Here is a 26,202-nt window from a genome sequence, read left to right as displayed (position 1 = left end):
AGCCGGGGCCAGTGACGTCACGGCGGCGCCATCGGCGCCCGCCTCCCACCATCGATCGCGCAGTGAGGCGGTGGGCTCGGCCGGGGCGCGCGGGGCCGGTGGCGACAGAACGTCCGGCGGCCGGCGCGCCGCTCGCCCGCTCCGCGCTCGACATGGAGATCAAGACGCTGCACAAGAGCAGCACGTTCGGCTCGCTGTCGAGCGGCACGCAGCGGCTGGGCAGCTGGTTCAGCCAGCTGGGCGAGCGGCGCCGGCGCAGCGCCATCCGGAAGAGCGTCACGCTGAACGCGGGCCTCGGTGAGTGCCGCGTCCGGCGGAGGGGGGCGGCGCCGGCCGGCTCCCCGGCCCGACATGACCCGACCCGTGCCCCAGCTGCGGACCAGGCCCCCGTCCCCCCCCCCCGCCGGCCCGGGCGCCCTGGCCTCCCAAACATGGCGGTCGGGACGCAGCCACGGTCGCGAGTCTCGGCGAGGGGAGGGTAGCGTGGCCTTCCGCGGCCGGTGGGGCCCGGTCCGGCCGGCTGGCTAGTCCCGGTGGCCTGGTGTCAGCTGGGCCAGCCGGCTGCACTCACGCGCAGCTCGTCCCGGCCGCGCATGACGTGAAGCCTGAGTGCGGACCCGCGTCGCGTGCCGGCCTGCCGACGCCAACTGGTGTGTCTCTTGCGATGGAGGTTGGCTGGGCCGACGAGACTGCGACAAGGGGCATCCATGATCTGCCTTCTCTTCAGGGCGTTGAACTTTGGGGCTGTACCCGGTCGACGCTACCCCCATGTTTAGCTGTTTGCAGTTTGTTGTCTTTGTAAATGTATTTATTTACCGCGGCGTACCATGTAGGCGAATGGGGACGCCCGCCGGTCTAATCGTTGCACTTGTCATGTCGTGTACTTGCCGGTGCATTTTGGGATTTGAGTTGTTCGCGGAGCTTTTTACCACAAGCGTGGCTTATCTAGCTTGTGATCCTCTTTCTAAACCGGACCCCGTGCGGGTGACGTCACGGCCGTGGTCGCTGCCGCCGCCCCCGGCCTCAAAAGCTCAGCTGACGCATCACAAGCCCGACTGCCCTCCTCAGTTTCTACCGGCGCACAACGCGCTCTCTGAAAAGGCGTCGTTAAAATGGGACGCGGGCTTGTAGCCAGCAGTGCGGAAATAAGCTTGCTGAGAGAGTCTAACAAGATAGGTGGGTTTCCAAAAACAAATCCAGATGCTTAGAAGCCTCGCTTTCCTGAATAAGCACGGTGGAAAGTGCTTCGGGGTCATTCACTTTTTACAAAGAAAAGGAGGACGCTGATATACGTTTTAAGGTGATAGCGGCGCCTCAGCGAATGATGTATATATATATATATATATATATATATATATATATATATATATATAAATACTTGTGTACACGTGCTAATAATTGGGTTTTAAAGGCGCATCACCGTAGAGGGTATTTGTATAGATGCTGATTAGTTTATGATGACTAACATTGTGAATTTCATATTTTGCTTTGAATGTTCATCACTCGGCTACTTTACAGATTTAATTGCATTCTAAGAGATCAGTACACGCAATTAACGCCCAAAGGTGCGCCAAGAATGCACCTTAGCTAATGCTGGGATGCCTCGAGATTCACACAGTAGAGATCAATGAAGGGAATCCCCAAAACTTGCTTCATCCCCGGCGCTGGTTTGCCGGGTTAAGCGCTCACCGTAATGATATAGCACATGCTGGAGCTATGCTGCCAATCTGGCTTGGTTCACGAGGAGGTCCGGCCTCATCGAACTGGACACAGTTTTGGATCGGAACCAGACCCTAGTCGGACCTGTGCTTTGACGTGGACCGTCAGATTATGGATTTTTCGAATGTCGAGTAATTGTGCCACAAGTTCTGAGGCTTCGCTTACCAACTTACGCTTACCACGGCCCATAATATGCGCACTTCACGGAACTCGTGACCTTTCGAAACTGCGTGCACTGCTTAATCCCGGGCTGGACATTGGTGCGTACTCAGGTTTTCTAGTCTTTTATGCGTGGAATTCTTCATTCCTGGCGGAATACGGAACACACCGGGCAGGTTTCTCCCCAAGCCGGTCCTGTTAGACTGCTGGTGACGCAACGCTCTCTTGACGACATTATTGTAGCTGTTCCGCTCGGTCAGGCTCCTCTCGTCAACGTTAGGTACTGCGGCTATAAGATGGAAACGAGAATGAATAAAAGCGCATAAGTCCAGTCCTAACGAGAAGCGAAGAAAAGCGTTCAAGTTAGTCCCTGCCAGCCCGTGGCGTCTTTTAGCTTTGGAACTGGAAGGTTTTGTATCAAACTTATGTATGTTTCCGGAGTGAAGGAACAGCAGGTTGAGGTGTATTTTTCATGCTATCACACATATTTACTCACACATTGTGTGTGCACCCTCACATGACGCCCACAGGTATATGTTTTGGCCTTGGTTGAAACGTCACAGGGCCCGTACCATACCATCAGGTAGGAAACCAATCTATCCTTCCTGACAGTGTGAAAACATTACCTCGTACTGACTTGTTTTTGTGTCGGTTTGTGGATGGGTAGATGCGAAGCAAAAACCTGTACTGGTTATTGCGCTTTTATTGTCCCCGTAATTTTTAGTGGAGGGGGGGAGTTTGCACAACTGGCAGAGCCGTCACGGTTTTTGTTTGTGACGAAGCAGTACCGTGGAGGCTTGGCGACAGTTCGCTGATGTCAGAATTGAAATAACTGCGTGCAATGGCGTCCGTAATTTCGTGACTTACATGAGATCGTTTTCTCGAATATTTGGGATAATCAACGTAATAGTAAAAACTATTGCGAATTATTTCCACAATTTGTGCCACTCAAGCTTATTGTGTGATGCAAACGAACAAAATTATTGTTTATTTCTGTTGAATATTTTAGGAGAAGGACTTAGGACCGGAAACGACCACGCAACATCTATGTCGCATGTGCTGGGATCCTCTGGTTTAGATGGATATCAGAGACAGGGCGCAAATAAAACCAGGGAAGTTGAGTTCTCGTTACCAAACATCTCGGGTTAGTTGAGTCGGCTGTAATTAAGCTCCCAGCGGAAAACTGCGCTGTCTGATGTCTGCGGAGTCTGATGGACGTCATAGCACCCATCAATGGGTAGGGGTTTGTAGAAGTGAAATTCTTTCTTTGCATAACCGTAAGGTAAATCTCAAATTTCACGGGAGGGGATTATGAAGTGAGTGAGGGAGTGTGTGTGTGAGTGAGGGAGTTGTGAACAGGGGAGCTCACTCTGCTCCCCAGCTGCTTCGGCCTGAGGCTAAAAGCTGAAAGTTGAAACCGGACGATGCTGGGTTTTCGTGTCATTACATCTGGGAGGAGTTTCATCAGTGTATGACGTCACAGGTATGACCGGCTTCCCACGTCACGCGCAATGTTCTATATAGCGGGTTGGTAGGGCTGACCAGCACCAAAAAGCTAGAGGAACAGGAGTGCCGCCGATATCAAAACTCAATATTCTCCTGGTGCTGATACTAACAACTGTTTCAGAAGAATAAGGGCAGCTGCACACAGTCACGTTTGTAACAATCCAACAAAAGCTCTTCTTTCTCCCACCTCACGGTGGTGGCCATGTGGCAAAATACATGGAGAGCAAGTCCCAGGCCTAGTAGTCAGGTTCTTCTTTTAGCTGATGGGGTCGTCTCGTACAGGGTTTTCTGTGCCTTGTTCCACGGCTATCTAGTGCGGTTGGATCCCGTTGGCCAAGAGCCTCAGCTGGGTAACAAAAAGACACACTCCCTGACACACTCGTGAAGCGGTATGGAATCGTACACTGACTACCACAGTCAGCGACGCGGGGAACGGAAAACAACCACCAATGTATGGAAAACTGGCTTTTGGGCACCATCACACCTGTAACAAGCCGGCGCGTGGCACTGCTTAGGGAGGGCGCCACCTCTGGGGCTGCTGCAAAAGAAGTCTGCAGTGTCCGCGCCGGGTTAATCGTCACTGCACACCGGATTCGAAGAGCATACCGTGTGGTCCGAAACAGACACGCATAATCCAATATCTTCGGGTGATCTTGCTTTGGTTTGCTTTGCTTTGTCTTTGGAAGCTTTGCCACGCAAGTTTGCACTATTCCGTTTACATAAGCCCAAGCTAATCCAGACAGCGAACTTAACGAATATTGACGCCGTGGTCCGCGATAAATCTCGCCTTGAACATGTGCAGTGGATCGTACAACGGCCTTGCCTCGATCTAATCAGTTGCAGTAGCATAGGTGCAATGCAGAATGAAGCCAGATGGTGGCGAAATGCCAAGCCAAGAAACCTGAGAGATGGATTGTCCTTCCCCTTCTAATTTCCGGCGGCTAAGAAGCAATGCCGGATGTTTCTGGTCTGGTTTTATCACACATGTTCTGGCTAAACGTTGATTTAATTGTAGTTAAAGGGAATGCTGCACATTTGAAGGAATTGAAACGAGCATTTGACATTATGAAGTGGGCTCACTTTTAACTTAGATAGTTTAGTTAGTTTAGACTTAGTTTTAAGTGGAAAAGACTGCTGTAGACAAAACAATTCCTCTAGTTAGTAAATGTGTTGTTCAATGCGTCGTTGTTTAATTGCGTCATCATACCTTGCACAACATTGATTGAGAGCCACTTGACGGCCTTTACATCTGGAAATCCTACTCACCAACGCCAGACATGTACAACGAGACCATTGTATTTTCTTGGCCTCGATCGCCGTATGGCCAATGGAATGACGAAATTTGAATGACGTTATTTTGGCGTCATGGATGCCTGGGTGACCTTGACATGTTTTGTACAGAAAAGTCTGCATCTTTGCGGACGTGTAGCTCAGAAATGAAAAGGCTTAAGTCTCAAGATGGACAGAGCTGTTAACTGCACTGAATGATCTTTAAGGTGGCTATTTCGGTGCAAAACCCCATACAAATGTTGAAGGCTCAGTTTTAGCCGTGCGCACCGAAATTAATCATGGCTATTTATACGATAAAAGCCCAAATACCTAACCCCCAGGCCTAACTTTCCGCATTTGTTCTGCTTTTTTTGTGTGAAATGCCGAAAGCTCGCTCTGTTGGGTGCATTATCGTTTGTTCTTTGGGGGAAAGGCTGCGCAGCTGTCACCACGGGACACGTTGTACTGGATGACACTATCTTTTTCGCGCCTCTGAAGAGGGGGTGCTACTCATTCTCACCTCCCAGGAGTTGATCTAGCTCTGTCTCACCACCTGGTGGATAAGACAACACTTTGACACATCTCAGGAGCTCCAACGCTCAGAAGCTCTTACGCCCCTGGGCTTGTAGAAGCACTCAGTCACACGTGTGGAGAGTTGAAGCATGACTCCGTCTCTCGTCTGGAGAGATGTAGCATCACTTCGTCCCACGTCTGGAGAAATGTAGCATGACTCCGTTCCGCGTCCCGGGAGATGCAGTAGCACTCAGTCCCGCGTCTGTAATGGTGTGGCATCATTCAGTCTCGCGTCGCAGGAAATGCAGTAACACTCAGTTCTGCGTCTGTAATCGTGCAGCATCATTGAGTCCGGCGTCCCAGGAGATGCAGTAGCACTCAGTCCCGCGTCTGTAATCGTGCAGCATCATCGAGTCCGGCGTCCGGGGAAATGCAGTAGCACTCAGTTCCACGTCCCGCGAGATGCATGGGTACTCAGCGTCGCGCCCCAGTGGGCCGGCAGCGACCCCGATCCGCCGCCGGCCATCCATCGCCCGAATCGGATAAACCTGTACAAATCGAATTGGCTGCCGGTCGCGGGCGGTCGGTCGGGCCTCCAGCCCGGCGGCCCCGCGGCGCTCGGCAGACGATTGCCTGCCGCTCCGGTAAACAAGTCTGGCAGCGCGGCAGCAGGATGTTTGTGCGGAGGGTGGCGGGCCTTCCTCGGTTACCTGTAGCGGCGCCGCGGCGCTTTGTTTGGAGCGCGATGAGCGAGCGCTGGGCGTTTGGCCTGAACTTTGAGGTGGCCAGAACAGTGGAGGTCCGCGTGCATATCTCATGCAGGCGGGTTTGGGTGGCGTGCGGAGTCTGGTTTGGACTTCCAACGGCGACCTCAAATGAATTTGTCCTGCAGTGCGTACCTTTCGGCGGAGGATTTCCTGCAGATAGGATATCACTTCAGGGCATCTGAGCTGCACACTCTGCAAGCGGGCTGCATCCTCACTGGCAATGTGCGCGTGTCATATGCTGCTGCCAAGTTCGGTGGGTAGTCAGGCGCGTACACGGAGAGCGGGCATTTGTCAAAGCCGCAATCGATGGCAGGCCGTCTGCGGCACAATTTACGGTGGCGATACAGGCTATCGAGCTGGGAGCGATAAGACGCGACTGTGCGCGGCGGGCGGCAGCGGAGTCGTGCGCCACGGCGGCTGCCGACCGGCTGCCGGCCGGCTGCCGCACCGGCGGCGCGCTCTTGTCATCGTCCCGATATGGGCGCACGCTGGGAGGGCCAGGCGTCAGGTCACGCAAAGATCGCCCCGCTGATAACCGTCGGTTTGCACTTTGCAGTGTTGTTAACTGGTTCTGGTGAAAATGGCAGGCGGTTGGAAGGTCCAGCGGGGTCTGTAATTATCACGTACGGTTTGTTATGCGGAGTGAGACTTGTGCGCCCGGACTCCGCTGTTTCAGTGGGATATCCGAAACCGCGATTAGCGATGTAATGTGAGATATCCCCCTGTCCTAACCTGTTTAGGTAAAACTTTGCGTTTCGTTGAAGTGAAGGTATTTTGTGAATTCTGGAGTATTGCCACTTTTTTTAGCCTGAAATGACTAAGCGAAGATGGCCTGGGGGCATGCCAAGCTCATAATAGCAAACTTAATGAAATTACACGGACAAACGGTGCGGTGCATGTGTTGGGTGCATGGGTGCATTGTCTTCCATTGGGTGATAGTACTGACCCATTTACGCATGTTTTAAAAGTCTGGCTGCCTTTCAGAACTCAAGTAAGATCATTGTTTTCAAAATACTTCACTTTACCTTTTTTAATCTTTTGCCCGATTTGGGCTTTAGCCCAATTTTGGGTTGCAGCGATCTGCAAACAAAGTAATTGCAAAATAAGCAGCACATTTAAAAAATTATTACGTGAACTGGCGTATGCTGATAATTGAACCTAACCTGGAAGGTTGTTCAACCTAAAGTATCTATCATTTGGCTTGTCATTGAATAGGCCAGAAGGAAAGTAACCTCATATGTCGTCATCCACAGCTGGCTGCTTTTGATTTTGAGTAGTCGATATATATATTTATATATATATATATATATATATATATATATATATATATATATATATATGTATATGCAGGCATATATGTGTATGTGTATATATATATATATATATATATATATATATATGTATATGCAGGCATATATGTGTATGTGTATATATATATATATATATATATATATATATATATAATGTGTGTGTGTGTGTATATATACACGCTTAACTGTGTATGCTTGACCAAACCACCATGGTCAGGATACGGTGCAAGGCTAAAATGGGACATCGTTCGAAGGCATGTAACAAAATAATCCACCGGTCTTTGTCCTGTTCCTCTACCACAATGAGCTGAGAACTGCCGTGGGACTTTCCATCCCTGCTCCCGAGGTGCGGTCCAGGATGGGAAGTCGGAGGCACCGGCGATTGTTAAAAACCGGATGTCCCCCTCCGACACACGTTTTTCCCGTGGCCGGCCCTTGGCCAGACGCAGTGCAAACATAAATTAAGAAGCACGGCGTGAGAAGAACCGCACCAGTGCTGAGTGTCAAGGCTGCGTCATGTCGGCGACCTTTTTTGCTGTGTCATTGCCATTGCCTGGGTCAGGTTCCATCGTCGTTGCTCCCCCGTGGATGTCCATGCTCATCGTGAAATTAAGTCAACTGACACGAGAAGGACGGGCCCAAAAGGTCTCAATGCACCCCGAGGGCTTTGTCTGCCATGTCTTCTGCTTTGCAATAACTGACCATTGTCTTGAAATCTCGAGCGTATCATCAGGCCTTCCCCCTCATTTGTGGCCAGCGTCATATCGTGATCGAGTGAAAAGTACTTAAACTGGCAACAGGATTCACAACTCCTAAACTGCGCTGTTCTGCTATTGGCTCCAAGTGATATGCAGCTGGGGTACAGCATCACAGTCACGCCATCACGCGTCACAAACAGCGTGCTAGGCAAGTGATCGGAACGGGTCACGAGATCTGCTCACCGAAGGCGCGCTGGCAATATGACCTCACCACGGCTGCCGCCCGTTTGCTGAGGCGATGGAGGGCCGGCTGGGGCGACAGCCGCCTCGTGGCTCGCTGGCCGGCCGGCGGCTTGGACGGCAGGGGCTCCGCTGTCCCTGAGCGGTCCACTGGCCGGCCGGCGGCTTGGACGGCAGAGGCTCCGCTGTCCTCCGAGCGGCGCTCGCGTGCCGCCCGCTAGTGACTGAACGCGACCCGATAAGGCGCCGTGTTCGCTCAGGCTCGAGGCGAAGGGTGCGCCGCCTGGTTCGGGCTCAGGTCAGGGAAACAACGGACGACGGGCTGCTGGTCGTCGCCTAGAAACTGACTGCCGTCGGATTGCTTATCGTGTCCGCGCTGTAATCATCGGCGTCGCGGCCATTCGCCAGTCACGCTGTGGGCCCCCTTGGATCAGTACGAATACCGGTGGCACGCTGGCCTTTGTGCCTCGCGATAGTGATTCTGAACAACTGCCAGACGAGTCTTTTCCAACGCTCTGCCCACCAACAAAGGTGTTCAGACGTACCAAATTCGGAAAGATTCTGGCAATATCATCAAAATATCATCTGTTCAGCGTACTGAAGCAAAGCAAGGATGGCCCGGTGAGGCATCGGCCTGCCATTCCTTTGTGCGTTGTTTTGAAGATTCGCAGGAATTTCCAACCCACCTTTGTGTAATATGGTGCTGGTTCGCCGAACTCGGCAATACCATTCCAGACAATAGTGGGTTTTTTATCAGCTATTTTTGTTGGGAACGAAGCCCTCCGGCGAATCAAATAACCGAAATTGAAAACCTGCTGCGGCCCGCCTGAAAAGATGAGAAAAGATTGGTTTTGCAACGCCAGTGGAAATGATAGGTTTATATTATTAGCGGCTGGCGGCCACATGGGCAGCTGCAATTTGGCTGCGGTTGCTGGCCCACTCCCAGGTCTCGCACGTGCGATACAAGCACGTACGTCCGCGGCGCGCTGTCTTCGCTGCTGCCTTCCTGAACAGAAAACTCCAGTTTTCACCGCCATTCCTTGGACGTACGAATGAATGAAGAGAGCCGAGAAGCCTGCCGCTGGCCGTGCACGCCGGCTGTGTTATGATGACCGGCCGGATCATGTTCGTATCGGACGCTTCCCGCGCCGGGCCCCTCCCCACTCCAGGCGTCTAACAAGGGTGGCCGCGGCTCACACGTAGCCTTACATAAATACAGCTGGCTGGCCAAGGCCAGGCGTCTGGCGCTGCCGGGGCGGCGTCCAGCCGCGCTGCTGCTGCGGCCGGCTGCCGCGCGCCGACGGCCGACGACCTCGTAACGACCGACGGTGGCTGACGGCAGACGGCCGACGGTGACTGACGACCGACGGTGACTGACGACCGACAGTGACTGACGACCGACAGCCGACGGTGGCTGACGACCGACGGCAGCTGACGGCCGACGGCCGACGGTGACTGACTACAGGCGGGCGACGGTGACTGACGACCGACGGTGACTGCCGACCTGCGGTGACTGACGACCGACAGCTGACAGTGACTGACGACCGACGGCAGCTGACCACCGACGGCCGACGGTGACTGGCGACTTACGACTGACGGCGGTTGACGATTGACGACTGACGGTGACTGAAGACTGACGACTGAGGTTACTGACTACATATGACCGACGGTCACTGATGACCAACAACCGATGACCGATGACTGACGGTGACGAAAGACCCACGACCGACGGTCGCTGACAATCGACGACTGACAATGACTGACGACCGGCGACCGACGGTGATGAACGTCCCACGACCGACGGTAACTGATGACCGACGACCGACGACCGAACGGTGACTGATGGCCGACCAACAAGGCTGCGTGATGACCAGCGGTTACTGGCGACCGACGACCGACGGTAACCGAGGACGAACGACCGACGGTTGACGGTGACTGATGACCGATAATGACTGACGGCCGACGATGACCGACGACGGTGACCGACGACGGTGACCAACGACAGACGGCGACCGACGACCGACGGTTACTAGCGACCGACGGTTACCGACGACCGATGGTGACCCGACGATCGGCGACCGAAGGTGACTGACGGCTGACGACTGACGACTGATGACCGACGGCCGACGACCGACGACCGACGACCGACGACCGACGACCGACGACCGACGACCGACGACCGACGACCGACGACCGACGACCGACGACGGACAACCAACGACCGATGACTTAAGACTGACGCTTGGCAACAGTGGGCGGCTAACCCGACGGCGAATGCCAGGCGGCTAACCCGACGGCCGACAGGCGATGACCTTGCGCGAAGTCACCGTCGCCGGCAGACAAGGGCCAGTCACTGGCGATCAGTCCGCGGCGCCATCAGTGACGGGCGACGGACGGAGCTCGTCGGCGGCTGATGACCCACGCATCAGCGACGGACGACGGACGAAGCTCGTCAGCGGCTGATGACCCACGCCGATGACAGCCAGTGGGCGGCCGGCGGCGCCCGGTGACGCGGCGTCCCGACGCCCCGCTCCGCCCCGAGCCCTGCCGGGCCCCGCCGCCGGCCGCGTGTCGGACCGTCGTCCTCGGGCCGGCCGGGCGGCCCTGAGGCCGCGGCGCCCCTCAATTGACCCTGCCTCGTCCACTTTACGTCGAGCGGTGAGCGGCGCGGCCGGCGGGCCGGCGGGTGGCCCCTCGGACCGCAGGTCGGAGCGGCGGCGCTACTCGCGTGGCGCCCGATGCAGCTCAGTGATGGTGCGGCGGGACTCCGCTCGCACCCGGCCTGACGCTGCCGGCGCGCTCACGGACACGATGCGAAGTCTTGACCGCCGGACTGGGGAACCTTGTTCGTGCTCATCAGAAAGCCTGCAGTGGCTTGGGAGGAAGTGTTTCGAAGCGCGAGCGTCTCAGCCGGTCGGCCGGTGATCGCCATCAGCATAAGCCCCGATACGGCAGGCCGAAGGCGACGCGTCCTTGACGGGCGCCGCTGTTCCGGGAGTCGACCCGGCCGGCTCGCCGCCTCCCCGTGCGTGCGTCCCGTCCGCCTGCACACGCGCGACGCTGCAGGATGACGCCGCGACCGGCGCGGAGATGGTCCGATATGCCGGCGGCCGGCCGGCCAGACGGACGACACGCGTCCGCGGCTGGCAGCGCCCGCCCGGCCGCCGCCGGTCCGTGTCTGTCGCCGCGCCGCGCCGCGCCGCGACGCGGAAGAGAAACCGGCGGCGGCGGCCGATCGGCGCCACGTGCCGCCCGCTCGGGCTTGAGCTGGGCCGAGCGGCGGCGGCGGCGGCGTCCGCATGTGGGCCGTGGTACGTGCCATGCCTCGGCGCCGCTGCAGCGCCGCTGCAGTGCCCGCCGCCTGTCGCCGGCGCCTCCGCCGCGTCTTCGAGCCGTCGGCCGAGCCAGGGGGCGGCTGTGAAACATGAACTGCAGAGAGAGCGCCGCCGGCTGGCTGCGAGGCCGGGCTCGTCGCGCTCCGCTCGGCGCCCCTCCGCAAACAGGCGTGCAGAACGACGCACCGGCAGCATTCCTGGGACACGCTCCACTGAGGCGACAGGCCGGGGCGCGCCGGCCCCCACCCTGACCGGAGCCGTACACGGGCTCCCGGCGCTGGCCGCTCCGGCGGCCGGCTGGCGGCGAGCGCGCTGACGCGGCGGCGTCGGAGCCCGGCCGGCCGTCTGCAGTCGCGGCAGCTGCCGTCGAGACCCTCCCCGGACCGCGGCCGCCGCGCTCTGCATGCGCCCGTGTACACAGCGGCTGTAACCGGACGCGGCGCCACCTGCTCGCCGCGCTGTCTTTACCTTGGGCGGCGGCGGCGGGCGGGCGGACCGGTTCGGCCGGGCCATGGGGCGCCGGCCGGCGCGCTCGCGGCGCGGCCGTGCCGGCCGGACGGCCTTTGTTGTCTCCGGGCCGGCCGGTCGGCCGCGTTCTCGTCCGCTCGCCGTGCCCGCCTGCTGGCCGGCCGGGCGGTTATCTGCTGCGCGCCCGGTGACGCACACCGTGACGTCATCGGCGCCAGCTGACGCCCCCGCCAGCCGAGCGCCGGCCTTGCGCGGCTTTTTTGCCCGGTGGCGCGGGCTAGGTGACGCGGCGGGCTGCCCGGGGGTGGTCGGGGCAGCGAGGGGCATGGGTGGCCGGCGGACTCCGACGCCCCGCCGCGGGCCGACGCTCGCCGTCCGCCCGCGGCGCTCCACCGCCGGCGCCGGGCCTCGGCCGGCCGTGTTGACGCGGGAGGTCGATATTGAGCGGCGGAAGACGCTGGTGGCCGGCGGAGGGGCGAGAGTGCCAGGATTTCCTCCCGGCGCTGGCGAGATGTGAGATAGCGAGGCGTTCGGAAATGCACCGGCCGGTGCGAGCAGCTCTCAGCGATCAAGGGCCGCCCCCTGCTGGATATCCTCGGCTCTGCGGTCTGCTCACGCGAGCACCAATGCCGCAGGAGCTTGGGAGCGTGCGCCGAGCACGCCGGCGGTGCTGTAGGCTGGACCGTCGCCAAGCCCCCCCCCCCCCTCCGGTGGGGGCAGGGAGTCGTGGGATCCAGCAGATTGGACTTGATTGACTCGGGCTCTAGTCAGACTCAAACGGCGCAGCTGGCGCCCTTTGCTACACGTCAACAGCGCCAGTTGCAATCTGACGTCCTGGCCTCGTGGTCTTGAAGGGCCGTCAAACACCTTTTTATGTTGCGAATCAAGAAATCGGGCCATTCACTTACCATGTTTCATTTGGAGCCTGCATCACGGGTTTTTCGGATGCCAGATCGCTAAAGTGGGGCATACCACGCCGCTGCGTTTTCAGAAGGCAGCGGCCGACGCCGCATGGCGATGGCTTTGATGTAACATGGCGTGAGCGAGCCGGCGTCGGAAGCATTCGAGCCGGGTCAGGGACCGGGGCGGCTCGTCTCCACAGCTGGTTCCCACCGCGCCAGGCCAGCGGCAGCTGTGTGCATGCCATGTCGTCGTGACATGTGTGGCACTGTTTCGCCGCTCTCAGCAGCCCACGGAGCGGAGCACGGGCCTGGGCTCGGCGGCGCGTCCTCTGAGAAGGCGGCTGCTGACGCGCGCCCGGAATGTATGCTTTCGATGCTGATGATGACACGACAGACACCGTGGAAATAAACTACCCGTGCAGCGTACCGGGCAAGGCGGCGGACGGTTTAGATACCGGCAAATGATCAGACCAGGGCAAAAAATGAAGTTCGCGATTAATTGCGCCTGCATCGAAAGCCGTTTATTTGCATTGTGATGGCGCTGTCGTCATTAGCGGTGGAAATTCCGAGCACCAGGAGCTTAGGACCTTTTCTAAACACGTCGAGCCGGGTCCAGTCCGATACCGGCGCAAGTTTGCCCCTCGAATGATCGGTGAGACTAGCCCCGCCACCTGCAGCCTGTGACCGATGCCGGGTCGGCGCCGACTCGTGGCGGGGCCCAGCGAGAGTGCCACGCCGCCTGAGCGGACGCCGCGTGCTGGCGCAGACACCGGCGGCGGCGGCCGGCCGCGCCCCTGATTGGTAACCAAAGCCGCCGCTGGCCGACTTGCGGGCGCCGGCGGCGCGCGCTGACACGGTTGAGCACGAGATAGGGTCTGGACGCGCTCCGTTGGCCGCACTGGAAGCGACAGTCTCGTATTGGCGTGGTGCGTATGCGATGGACGTATGCTCGTTTGTTTTGGCAAGCTTTAACGACGCATCCTGGAGTAGATATCAGAGGCACAGCGGTGGATTTTTTCATCGTAATGCACCGACATTTTGGGGGCTTGGGTTATGTCCTGTCATGAGTGTGTGTTATCCAGGACCTAAAAGGTCAAATTGTAAGTCCCAGAGCTGGCAAATGTCGCAGCCCTCGTTCCACGTCCATCTCCTCGTGACCTTTCCGCTTACTTCCTCCTCCCAGCGGCTACGGCTGCCGGCTGGCGAGCCTGATCAATACCACGTTCAGAGCCAGCCGCCTCTCCCACTCCGTGCCAGCGGCAGCCGGGGACCATTGTTCCCCGGCGAGCGCAGCTGCCTGACTCTGACGTCCGTCCGCCCCCGGCGGCGGCCTGGCCGTCCCCCGCCCGCCTCTCGCCGTCCGCCCGCCTCCCATTGTGCCGCTGAAACGTCCTTGTTCCGCCGTGACAAATGCATGCTGCAGTGACGTCCTTGCGCTCACGCGTCGCCCTTCCGTTTCTGCGGCCCCGTATGGGTTTGTGAAGCCCTCGTGCCCTGTGCCGCCTTGCTCCTTTGTGGTACCCGTGTCTCTCCGTGGCTTCTGCGGCACCTGTGCACTTGTCTCTGTAGCGCCCTTGTTCCTCTGTGGGGCCGCTTTACCTCCGTAGCACCGCTGTGCCGATGTCGCGCCCCCGTGCCTCTGGACGCTCTTGCGTCCGCTGCCGGTGTCCGCCGTATCCGCATGTGTCCGCTGCCGGTGTCCGCTGTGTCCGCATGTGTCCGCAGACGGGCGTGCTCCGCTGTGTCCGCATGTCTGCTGCCGGTGTCCGCTGTGTCCGCATGGTCCGCTGACGAGCGTGCTCCGCTCTGCCGCAGGCGTTGTGTACGAGCACCCCCGGATCGGCTCCGATGGCGAGTCGGAGGAGGCGAGCGGCGCGTCCGACGAGGTCACCAGTCCGGTCCACGTCAAGCTGCGACCGCGCCGCGACCGGGAGCGGCGACCCAATGTCAATGTGAGGAGCGGTCCGCCGCCATCGCCGTCGCCTGCGACGCTGGTGGGGGCGCTGGCTGCGACGCTAGCTGCACCGCTAGCTGCACCGCTGGTTGGGGCGCTAGCGGGAGGGCTGGCTGCGACGCTGGCACTGGCACAGGCATACACTGGTCTGCCTCCCAGCGAATTAATGGTGCGGGGTGGCGACAGGATGTGCGGAGGCTCACGCTGGTATTACCATTCGTGCCACATCATCACTAATGGAAACTGACGTCTTTATAACGCCGTATCTCCCCCGCTTTGTGTGGCTCGCTGGCCGTTTATCACTCTCGCTGTCGTTATCTCGCGAGTTGCCGATCACTATCGCACTTGCTCCATTTATCTCTCGATGTTTCCCCCTGCCTTGATGGCTCTTTTGCTCTCTCCTGCTGTTCCTTGTTACGTCCCCATCCCCGTCTCCGTCTCCCTTCCCGCTTGAATGGAGGGGAGACGGAGCCTCTGCTCTGGTCTCCCTCAGGTGTCGGTTTCTTATTCTCCATTTCAGTCTCCTTTTCCTTTTCTCTTCATGACATTATTTCGTCTTACTTTTATTTTCCTCGTTCTCTCCTTTTCCACCCTTTTCTCCTTTCCGCTCTTCTCCTCTTATCTCATCTCGTTCTTTTTTTCCCTTACCTCCCCCTCTCCCTCTTCGCCCCCTCCATCTCCATAGATTTCCTTCACCCTGTTCCCGTCCGTCTCCCTGCTCTCCCTCGCCGCCTCCTCTGCTCTGCCCTGCTCCGTCGCCCTGCGGGGGCCTGTGTTCCCATCTGGCGGGCCTGAGCCGCCCGGGTCGCGCACTCCCGCCCCGTTTGCCATGTGCGCCGGCTCCCGGCGCGCTGACGCTCCCCCGCCGACGCGACATCTGGCGGCTTGACCCGCCGCGCTGCCGACACGCACTGCTCTACCCTCTGATTCACCGGCCTGATGCACGGTCCGCCCGCGCCCGGTGATTCATGCGCGCGCACGTGCCGGTGGGCGCGCCGTTCGCGCCGGAAGGGGCGCCTCCGTCACCGCCGCTTGTAGACTGCCCGAGCCGGTGCCGGCGCCGCCCCTCGGCACCGCCGGCAACGACCCGCGCGCCCCGGGGTCACGTCGCTCGTCCCCCCGTAGATGGTCCGGCAGACGTGTGGCGAGTCTTTGTGCGAAAGGCGCGGCCGACGTTAATCAGCTGCGTCAGATAGCAAGGACGGCCGGCGGTGTCGCGATACCTCTCAATGCTCCGAGTGGCAGCCTGACAGCGCTGCGCACTGGGGCGTGCACGGACACGGACTCAGCGCTTTAGGCCTGAGTCAGGCGACGAGGATGTGAAAGGAGCTTTATGGGGCAAAGAAGTTTTCCACTGAAAGTCTGGCGTAATCTTCCATTGAATTGACTGCCATTGACCTTTAACCTTTTCCATGTGCGCGAATTGACCTCAGCGTAGCCTGAAAATATTGAGCTACCAATCGACTTGATGTGTTTATCCATGAATGGTTGGCCTCTGATGAGCGGGTGCCGCGATGTAAATCTGAGGATCTACAAATAGCTCATGTAACATTCATTGTCATCGGGCGGAACCAGAAGGTCTCCCGTATTTCCATATGGCCTTCTGTCAAAACGCTGACGCCCACGACATCTGATTTGAGTATATCTGCAGCGAGATGGCGTATTTCTAAAACACCCACTGCCAGACAGACAGCGTTCAGGAATCTCGCAGGGCCCGTTTAGTAGGGTCTACGTTAGTGAGTCTGCGGACAAAGGAGTGTCCCACCTTTGAGGCACATTTCAAAAGCGTGCTCCCGTAAAATATAAGGACCATTTACGCCCAAGAGAGTGCTGGGTAGTACCACTGCAGTGTCATCAAGACATGAGGACATTCATTTCGATTATCTTGGAATCCAAATTACGCTGCCGACACTTTTTAACAGTACTACAATTCTTCCTTTCTCGGCAGCCCCAGAATGTATGGCGAGTCCGCAACAGCTGCGGTTGGCGCGACCGCCACCGTCATAACAATGGTAGAATGCGCTGAGGGCCGTTGTCAGGTTACAGGAACCACTTTTGAGCTATTAAAATCCGCGTATTGCGGGCCTGCGGGAATAAGAGTGGCACCTCCACTGGTATGCATGACGTCAGTGCAAATGAGCGTTTGTGATTGGCACAGCAGACGGCAAAGGCCAGTTTCCAAGAAGCGCATTGGCTGAAGTTTGAACCAGTGCGTCGCTATAGACCATGTGGTACTCTGTTTTCCAAAGCCAAAGGCGCTTCGAAAAGAGCGACTCTGTATGGGAGATATCAAAGTCATAGTATAACGTTTCGTGAATTCGCGGATTAGAGCCTCTGTTTGCGCATATTTTTTCCTGTAAACAGAGCATTTCAAACTTTCGTTGCATTTATTACACAAGCATCGTCGCGAATTAGTGTGTTGCAAACATTACAGAACACACACGTTCGAAGAAGCAAGGCATGTAAAATGCATTACTTTCGTGGTGGTGATCAGGAAGTCCAATAGGATCTCTCCCGTAGAAGCGGCTACTACAAATCGAAATTCTGAGCTGCTCCAAAGGGTTTCGAAAAAAGCTGATATTTCCGATAAAATCGAACGCGTCTGATCTAACAATAAGTAAAAAGTACAAAGAAGTACACATTGAAGTACTCCGTTTAAGGCCGTCGTCCAGCAGGACTCGTTCCTTCAGGTTTGTTCCAAGAAGCTGTTGATAAAAAAGCTTCGTCAAAGGGAAATAGCCAAAATGTCTGCGAACAGAGGATGTATTAAAGAGGGTTCGTCTTCGTGAAGTCCGTTTTTGGAAAGTCAGACAGACAGATATACTTCTGGGTCTAAGTATCCTGGATGTAGGCCATTTGGAAGTGTAACTAAATAACTAGAAACTGGAGGCCCTATGGGGGAAGGCCTTCTGGCAGTGCCTACTCCGCCTGTAGTCTTCAGAGGCTCGGAGGAAGGTCATGTCAAAAACGCTTCCTTAATGAGGCGTTTCCGGGCACGGACCCCACGGACCGTGGCTGTTTCACACCTCTCCCCCCCACACACACACTGTGGTCAGCAGGGGGGGGGGAGAGGTCACACAGGTCGGCGACGGCGACGGCGACGGCGGCGGCGGCGGGGGCGGGGAGGCGTTCTTGTCCGTGACGCCCCATAGTGATACGCCCCGGCGGTGGCCGAGCGAAGAAGGCCGGATCGGCAGCAACCCAGCCTAGCCCTGCCGTCGGCCGGCGTCCGACCCATGTCTGCCCCCACGGTTCAGGCGCCACGTCCCTGGTCGGTCCTGACATCGCCGCCATCGCCTGCTGCCTCAGACGCCTCTGATGGTGCCGGTACTGCTCCTCCAGCATCGGTGGTTCAAAGGCGGCCGTGTTGTTTCGGCGCTGCTTGTTTCGCGCGGAGAGTTCGCTATCAGGCTTAGGCGGCGCCACCGGTCTGCCAACCTTCTGTTTATCTGAGCTAGCGCCGCAGTGTGTTAACGCCAGATAACACACCGCACGCCATCAGGTAACGCGCACCATCGCCGCTCCTGACCTCGATGTAACTGTGGGCTGACCGGGCGCCTCGTGTCTGTCGCAGGAGATCAACAAGCGGCTGTCGCTGCCGGCCGACCTCCACTTGCCCGAGTCTTTCCTGCAGAAGCAGTCGCTGAGCCCCACGCTAGACGGTAGCCTGACGCGCGCCACGCGCCGCCAGTCCCTCTCCGAGATCGGCTTCGGCCAGCAGGACACCTACATCAAGCTGGAGAAGCTGGGCGAGGTGAGGCACGCCGCCCGCCGGCTCACAGGCTCACAGGCTCACAGGCTCACAGGCTCACCGGCTCACCGTCTCACAGGCTCACAGGCTCACAGGCTCACAGGCTCACTGGCTTACAGGCTCATCAACTCACCAGTTCACTGGCTCACCACTCACCAGCTCACTGGCTCACCATCTCACCAGCTCACCAGCTTACCAGCTTACCACCTCGCCAGCTCGTTGGCTCTCCAGCCCACCAGCCCATCAGTTTACTGGTTAGCCAGCTCGCCGACTCACCAGCTCACCAGCTCACCGGTTCGCCAGCTCACCAGCTCGCTAGCTCACCAGCTCGCCAGCTCACAGGCTCACCGGTTCACCGACTCACCAGCTCACGGGCTCACCAGGTCACAGACCCACCAGCTCACGGGCTCAACAGCTCACAGGCCCACCAGCTCACAGGCTCACCAGCTCACAGGCTCACCAGATCACAGGCTTACAGGTCCACCAATTCACCAGGTCTTGTTCCATGAAGTCACGCACCAGAAGCTCGCATCCAATCAGCTCACGTTCCACAGCTCACATATCACGAGTCACCGGCTCGCAGATCGCTGGCGTGCGTCATACATCACCAGCTATCGTCATGCCTTGTAGTTCGTATACCACCTTATCTGTGTAGCTGTTCTCCACCAATCAGTGTGCTCACGCCTAGCCATTCTGTTCATACGCCGGCAGCGGGCGGCGAGTGCCATGCTGCATCAACGGTTCTCGCTCGAACTGGCCTGTAAGTGCGAGCTGAGATTGGGACGCCGACGTCTGCGCCCGCGTCGCATGTGATTTGCGACTGTTCTCGGAAAAGGAGTCCACGGCGGCGGCGGCGGCCGGCGCATGCGGTCTGGTCTCGCAGGCGTGATTATCGGAAGACGGTGCCGTGCAGGGTCAGCGGCCTGGACGTCCGTCTGCAGTGTGTCCCGGCCGGCCGTGTGTGCGCCGGCTCGGCCAGGCGGGGCGCCCTATCGCGCCGCCAGGTCCGGTCTGGCGCGCCATCGCCACGGCTGTGATTCCTGGCACGGAGCCCGAGCCCGCTGCATGTACACGGCCGGCGGTGGCGGCCGCGGCGGCCGGGCCGCGCCGGACCGGTCAGCCCCGCCGCGGACGCTGCGGTGGCGCGGCCGGCCGCCGCCCTGCTGCCGTTCCCCGTCACGTCCCCCTCCGCTGTGCCCCTCCGCCCGTCTGGCCGGGGTCCGCCGCCCGACCCGGCCGGTACGTGACGGGGCTGGGTAAGAGCCCGCCGCCGGCGGCCCAGCCCGGCGGCTCGGCACGCCCCGGGAGAGGCGAGCAGTGTGGGGGGCTGGCTGTCCGGGCCCGGCGCCCCTGACCCGGCCCACCCCCGTCCGCAGGGCACCTACGCCACCGTGTACAAGGGCAAGTCGCGCCTCATCCCCAACAGGATCGTGGCGCTGAAGGAGATCCGCCTGGAGCACGAGGAGGGCGCGCCCTGCACCGCCATCCGCGAGATCTCGCTGCTGCGCAAGCTGAAGCACGCCAACATCGGTGAGGCGATCGCCGCAGTGCGCCGGCCCTGGTGACGGAAGGAGTGTGGGCTCGATACTGGCGGCTGGCTATTTTTCGGTCGCGCATGAATCGGAAGCAGGCGGTAGCGGCTGCTTCTGGTGGCAGTGATCTGCCTGGAGAGGTGGTCGAGCTGTGCCCTGCGTCGGCGGCCGGCCGGTCACGGCTTCGGTGGGCGTGGCCAGCTGACGGCGCGGCCGCTGTGGTTGGTGCTCGGGCCGGGGGCGGTGCGCCGCGCGGCGCGCGCTCATCACCCGTGGGATGGGTGCGGGCGACCCGGCGTGAACTGAGCGCTGAGTCACTGCTGCGGTGTGAAGCGTTCGCTGCATTCCTTGCGCTGGAAAGCCGAGACGCTGCGCGTGTAATCCCTGGGCGGTTGGGATGGCCTGTGCGGCAGGTGTAAAGCGTTAGCGACGGTGCGCCCGATGTTGGCCCAACTATTTCGAACGGCGTATTTATACCTGGAACTTGGCAAGTGGGCACGACCAGAGCACATGCGCTCGGGTCACAGGGCGCTCTGCGTTCGTGCCGGGCGTGGGTGGAGCTGCGTGTCGGAGGCGCCGGCCGCTGCTAGTGGCGAGTTCTGCCGCCGTGCTGCCGTGAGGTCCGAGTCGCCCTCTGGCGCTGTCCAGCGGCTCACGGTCTCCCTCTGTTGCAGTCACACTGCACGACGTGTGCAACACGAGCACGTCCATGACGCTGGTGTTCGAGTTCCTGGAGAAGGACCTCAAGCAGTACATGGAGGACTGCAGCAATGTGATGAGCATGAACAACGTCAAGGTCAGCTGGCCGTGGCATAGGCTGTGCTGTGTATTGTTGTCTGTCACCGTGTCAACATTAGCTTCGTGGGATATTGTCGTTGATAGGCTGTGTCGATTATTGACATGTGACGAGGCGAGGGTGCACGCCAGCCGGAACGGCTCGCAGCTGCTCTAACTCGCGGCGGCCGCGCCCGCGGCGGTGAGCGCGCTCTGGCCAGTGCCGTCCGCTGACGACGCGCGTGCTCCGCCCGGCCGGCAGCTGTTCCTGTACCAGCTGCTGCGCGGCCTGGCCTACTGCCACCAGTACCGCGTGCTGCACCGGGACCTGAAGCCGCAGAACCTGCTCATCAACCAGCTGGGCGAGCTGAAGCTGGCCGACTTCGGGCTGGCGCGCGCCAAGTCCGTGCCCACCAAGACCTACAGCAACGAGGTGGTGACGCTGTGGTACCGACCGCCGGACGTGCTGCTCGGCTCGACCGTCTACTCCACCCCCATAGACATGTGGTGAGTGGGCGCTGGTGGCTGCTGTTGGGTCGGCGGCCTGGCGATGGATGTCTGGCGGGGATGTTGCGGCGTGGACCTACGGGGAGCTCGCCCCGGCGTGGGGCTGGATTGGTCGTCGACGGACGTGTGATAGGTGGAGAGGTGGTGCTACCACATGCAGGGGTGGATTACGACGAGTGTGATAGCGGGGGGTCTCGTGAGGCATCTGCAAGCATGCATCTGCCGGCAACCGCGCGGTTTTAGTACCCAATTCCAAAGATCATCCTCAGATTGTCATCTGAGGTGGAGATTTAAGTTTCCAACACTTAGGTCGTGCTCTGCCTTCCCTTGTTCGAAGCATTTCGGGTGGCATTAATCAGGGGACCGCTCGGGCGCAGCAGAGCTGGTCTCATCTTTCAACGAATTAGTCTGCGATCCTTTCCAGTGTGCCAAGGGCTTGGAAAGGAGAATACTTTGCCACTGGGCCAGACATTAACTGCTCATCTTTATTCGATCTTCATTAGTAGGACATTAGTGTGGGAGACGATGTTTCATCTGCAATTTCAGTGTAATGAATATTTCATTCGTTGAATGGTTGCGCGCGGAAAAGTGAAATGATTTGAAATGAAAGTGGCTTGATGGTTTTGGAGCCCAGTAATTTCATGCGAGCTGTGATTTCCCAGCTTGATGTATACGTATGTTGCAAGTTACGATTAAACACGTCGTTGCGAAATATTGCAGGTCTGTGCAAGTGACGAGTAGGGTAGCCGAATCACAGTAGGACAAAGCAAGCTCGAATATGAAAACTGGAATCGTAGTTGGCAAAGTTGCAGCGTCGGGCATGGCTTCGAGGTGGTCATGGTCGCGATAAATGGAAGTCATAGATTATGCTATTGGCGTTTGCAGAATGGTTTTATAGGCTGTCATCTATCAATCCTTAGTTCCATTGTGCTTGGCCTTGCCCCGGGCCTTGCTTCATTCGTGCTTTTGCCATGTAAAGTTGGGGGTCCAGAGTCGTGTCATCTTGAGAGCACAACTGCCAGCTGCCATACTACTCGTTGCTAAGCAACGAGCGACGTGATATTTGCCTCAATGCCGTAAACGCCACCAAGCTTGACGTCACACGGGCGGCGATATGTCGGCGGCGTACACGTCTCGGGCACGAATCGGTTGACCAGCGCTTTGTACTGACGTCGGGGCCGGCGCTGGCGGCGAGCCATTCATTCAACCAAAGAAGCGGGTCTCCCGACACCCGCGTGACCAGACTGGCAACTGGGGCTGCGAGGTGGGGCTTGATTTATCGGGTCTTACGCCTGCGCCTTACAAATGGCGCCGCGATGAAACCGTCAGCGGACTTCGTCACTGAGAGCTCCGCTCCGAACAGGGGTCCAGTGTTGTCGAACGAAACGACGACGTGTTTTGCACTTTGAAATCCCGCCTTTTGAAGACATGCGTCAGATATGTACGGGTTGAAGTTCAGCTGTGGGGCAGAGAGTCATTTTGGGTCACGACGTGTCGTGATAACTGCGTCTATGACTATTATGTCCATGTGGTATGAATCAGGAGCGGCTCGATTCATGTTTTGAAACCAGGCCCGGGCTATGAAAGCGCCCGTTGTCGCTGACCGCAGTCCGTTCGCTTCGTTAAGTCGCGTTTGAACTCTAAGAGCTTTGGGCTTACGTTAGGCCTGGAAGGTCAGTTTCAGAGGGAATAAGAGGCGGATGAAGACACTGGGTGATCACGGAAGCCGTCCGGGGTTATCCCGAGACCACAAGGCTTATACCGCGCGGCGAGCCCTGCTTAAGTTGTGCGGGGTCCCGGCCGGGGTTCGCCACCGGGGCGGCCGGCCACGGGTGGCGGGTGCGGTCTGGCTCCGGTGGCGCCAGGCTTTCCTGGTATGCGGGTGATGCGGCGCTCGTGCATGAGAGAGTGGACATCGCGCGGCCTTGACGGCCACGGCCGTCGCCCTGCCGCTGCCTCGCCTGTGTGGGGTGGGCGTCCCACCCCCTCTCCCCCCCTCCCCCGCTAGCAGGCGTCACATGCTCCCTGCTCCGTCCGGCAGGGGTGTCGGCTGCATCTTCTTCGAGATGGCTGCCGGCCGGCCGCTCTTCCCCGGCTCGACCGTCAAGGACGAGCTGACGCTCATCTTCAAGACGCTCGGCACGCCGTGCGAGGAGACGTGGGCCGGGGTGACATCTACCGAGGAGTTTCAGCAGTACAAGTTCCCGACGTGCCGGGCAGAGTCGCTGGGCGACCGCTGTCCACGGCTGGGCTCGGACGGGCTGGCGCTGCTGCGCGAGTTCCTCCGCTACGAGGTGGCGGCGCGCGTCTCGGCGGCCGGCGCCATGCGCCACCCCTACTTCAGCTCGCTGGGGCCCGGCGTGCGTTCACTACCCGATGGTGAGTGGCGCCGCGCGCGGATGACGCACTGCGGCAGGGCGGCGGACGGGCGGACAGGCTCATAGGCTTACAGGCTAACAGGCTTACGGGCGAATGGGCGGGCCCAGCGAAGACGTCAGACCATAAGGCACGTGGACAGAGACCCAACGGGGGCGGCGGAGGGGTTGTCGGGGCACAGCTACTGGGCATGATCTGAATCATGCGAGATCGCGCCATTCCATCAGCCATGATTGCGCGCTGTGAGTTCTAAGTCGGTCTGGTGGATTGTGTAAGCTTTGAGCGGTAGTATTTGGCCCCATAGTAAACTGGAGATGTGTATAATGTGCAAAAATGTTGTCATTTTGCAAGCCGTTGTAGATCATTGTCTATACCATTGTTGTATAAGGCCTATGTGCATGTCACGTTATGATCTCGGAGCCTGAGGGCTGGCGTATTCGCCTGTCAGCCATCCGTTAGGTCGGTGAAGGCATGCTTGTAACGGTCCACTTTTTGCAGGGCACTTTTCGGCCGTTTGCCATGCTGCCTTTTCAGGAAGTTTTATCATGTACGATGTGCTTGGTCCGGCCCTTACACCGTCCCGTTCATTTTCAGACGCTTCAATATTCTCAGTGCCGGGCATCTGTTTGACCCGGGACCAGGGTCGGAGCAGCTCGAGTCTAGCGCAGCCAAGCGCCCGCCAGCGGAGGCAAACCCTGGTGCTGTGAGCGTCGTCTGCCGGCGCTATTCCGAACTTGTAGTTCTCGCGCCGGCCGCCGGACGGCGGCCCTGACGCGATTCCCTGTCCATTCCTGGCGGCGCCCGCCGCCCCCGCGGCGGAGCGACGTGAGAGCAGCAAGAGCGTGAGCGCGAGCGATAGATGGTGCACTAGTCTCAAGGTTGGACCGGCCGTCTTTCAGGACCTCTGGTTCCGACGCCGGGGCTGGCGGCAGCGCAGCGCCCCGCCTGAGCAGCGCGCCGGTCCGCCCCGCCACGGCCGCACAGGGCCACGGCAATAGTTGTCAAATCGCGTGGCTGTAAGCTTCCTTTGCGCGTCCATATCTATGTTTATAAATAACCTTCGACGCGGCCGCGCGAGAGATGACTTGTGATGTAATTATATGTATCCGGCCACGTAGTCGCGCGATAAATTGCGGCTGCTGCCGGGCGGGGAGGTGGGCCGCGGCCCCGGAGACCAGCCGCGCCGGGGCGGCGCGCGGCCCCGCCCCGTTGTTCAGTTGTGGGAAGTCTATTTTTGCTATATTCGTTCGGGCCCGGTCTGTGTTGTTGTGACGTGAGATGTGAGTCTGTCAGAGCGTGGTGGTTCACACGTAATGCTCGACCAAAATCGCCAATAAAACTATTTGTATAATGTGAAGTTGACGATGCCGGCTATTTTCTTCGGGCGGGAGGAAGATACTGTTTCGCTTAAAGTTAGTACATTTGCTTCGGATTGGGAGGATGCACGAATCTGGCCAGAATTCCTATAATTTTTGTTGTCAGAATTTCGCTTACGATCACACTGGTTGTCCAGCAATAGAAACTGCGTGATGGCACCCATTATCAGCGAAACTAATTTCGTTTAGTAGATCAGCAAAATTTATCATGTTACGATGCCGCGTTTGAGGCGTCGCATGCACGCATTGCAACAGTTCGGCGCCAAGGACACCCGTATCAATCAAAATATGGCTCGACATCCAGTCATGGTGTTGATCAACTCGGTGCTGCGACGGAGCTTGGCCGGCTGAGGCCGATCGTGCCGGCTCGGGTTCAGCACAGCACACGTACTCACTGACCCATGAGGTGTAAACGAATGCAGAGCGGAGGGCTAAAGCGCGCCCCGGCATCGCCGGCGACGTTACGGCGTTTGACACAGTCGGCCACCGCCCGGGTAAGACTACAGCGTCGAGTGGGGTGTGATAGACACCCTGCACGGCTCGCGAGTCGGATCTCGACAGCACAGCTTAGCGCGGCGCACAAGCAATCCGCGGGAGTTATCACTCCGCCCGTAGGAGAGGATAAAGATCTGATCGCTGCCGTAAATTGAACATGTAAGCTTCCGTGAGTGCGGACGGACGACCGTCTTCGCGCATAACAATGAGCGGTTGACAACAATGGGCATAATGTGGCAGGCGAGATGCCGACCGGTGGTGCCGAGCAGGACCAGTCGTGTTACCTGGCAGCCAGGCCGTGTGCAGCTCAGCACGTGTAATGCCAGTGAAAGCACTCACAGACCGGCCACTGCAACTCCGAGCGGGAGAAGTGCTCACTTATCTTAAGTCATTTCCATCAACAGAGCCCAAGTAAGGAGGCCGGGGAACCCAGCCAAGTAAAAAACAATGGCTTTGTACAACTGGCAAAAGTGGCGATGCCATTACGCTAGAAGACAGTTAGCGTGGCATGAGGGAAAACGAAACAAAAGCGCGCTGGGACAGAACAGGAG

The 26,202-nt window shown here is 58.6% G+C and overlaps 1 protein-coding gene across 1 annotated transcript; it reads left to right on the top strand.

Moving 5' to 3' along the window:
* Positions 1–105: 105 nt before the first annotated feature.
* On the top strand, positions 106–25,142 carry LOC119114902 (cyclin-dependent kinase 17). Its single transcript, XM_037238963.1, has 8 exons — positions 106–297; positions 14,702–14,838; positions 18,415–18,594; positions 19,968–20,121; positions 20,798–20,919; positions 21,160–21,404; positions 23,446–23,783; positions 24,375–25,142. The coding sequence occupies exons 1-8, from the start codon at positions 153–155 to the stop codon at positions 24,485–24,487; spliced, it is 1,434 nt and encodes a 477-aa protein (XP_037094858.1). The 5' UTR covers positions 106–152; the 3' UTR covers positions 24,488–25,142.
* The last annotated feature ends 1,060 nt before the right edge of the window (positions 25,143–26,202 follow it).

Source organism: Pollicipes pollicipes, unplaced genomic scaffold, assembly GCF_011947565.3.
Source record: "Pollicipes pollicipes isolate AB1234 unplaced genomic scaffold, Ppol_2.1 Scaffold_3087;HRSCAF=3621_pilon_pilon_pilon, whole genome shotgun sequence".
NCBI lineage: Eukaryota > Metazoa > Arthropoda > Thecostraca > Pollicipedomorpha > Pollicipedidae > Pollicipes > Pollicipes pollicipes.
Note: the sequence above shows the minus strand (reverse complement) of the source record. Positions and strands in the feature narration are given on the sequence as shown.

What these genes read in the sequence shown, in the direction of transcription:
- LOC119114902 (XM_037238963.1), top strand. Translation starts at nt 153, where the DNA reads ATGGAGATCAAGACGCTGCACAAGAGCAGCACGTTCGGCTCGCTGTCG. An exon ending in GCTGAAGCACGCCAACATCG is followed by an intron (nt 20,122 to 20,797) that starts GTGAGGCGATCG and finishes CCTCTGTTGCAG; the next exon opens with TCACACTGCACGACGTGTGC. An exon ending in TCCACCCCCATAGACATGTG is followed by an intron (nt 21,405 to 23,445) that starts GTGAGTGGGCGC and finishes TCCGTCCGGCAG; the next exon opens with GGGTGTCGGCTGCATCTTCT.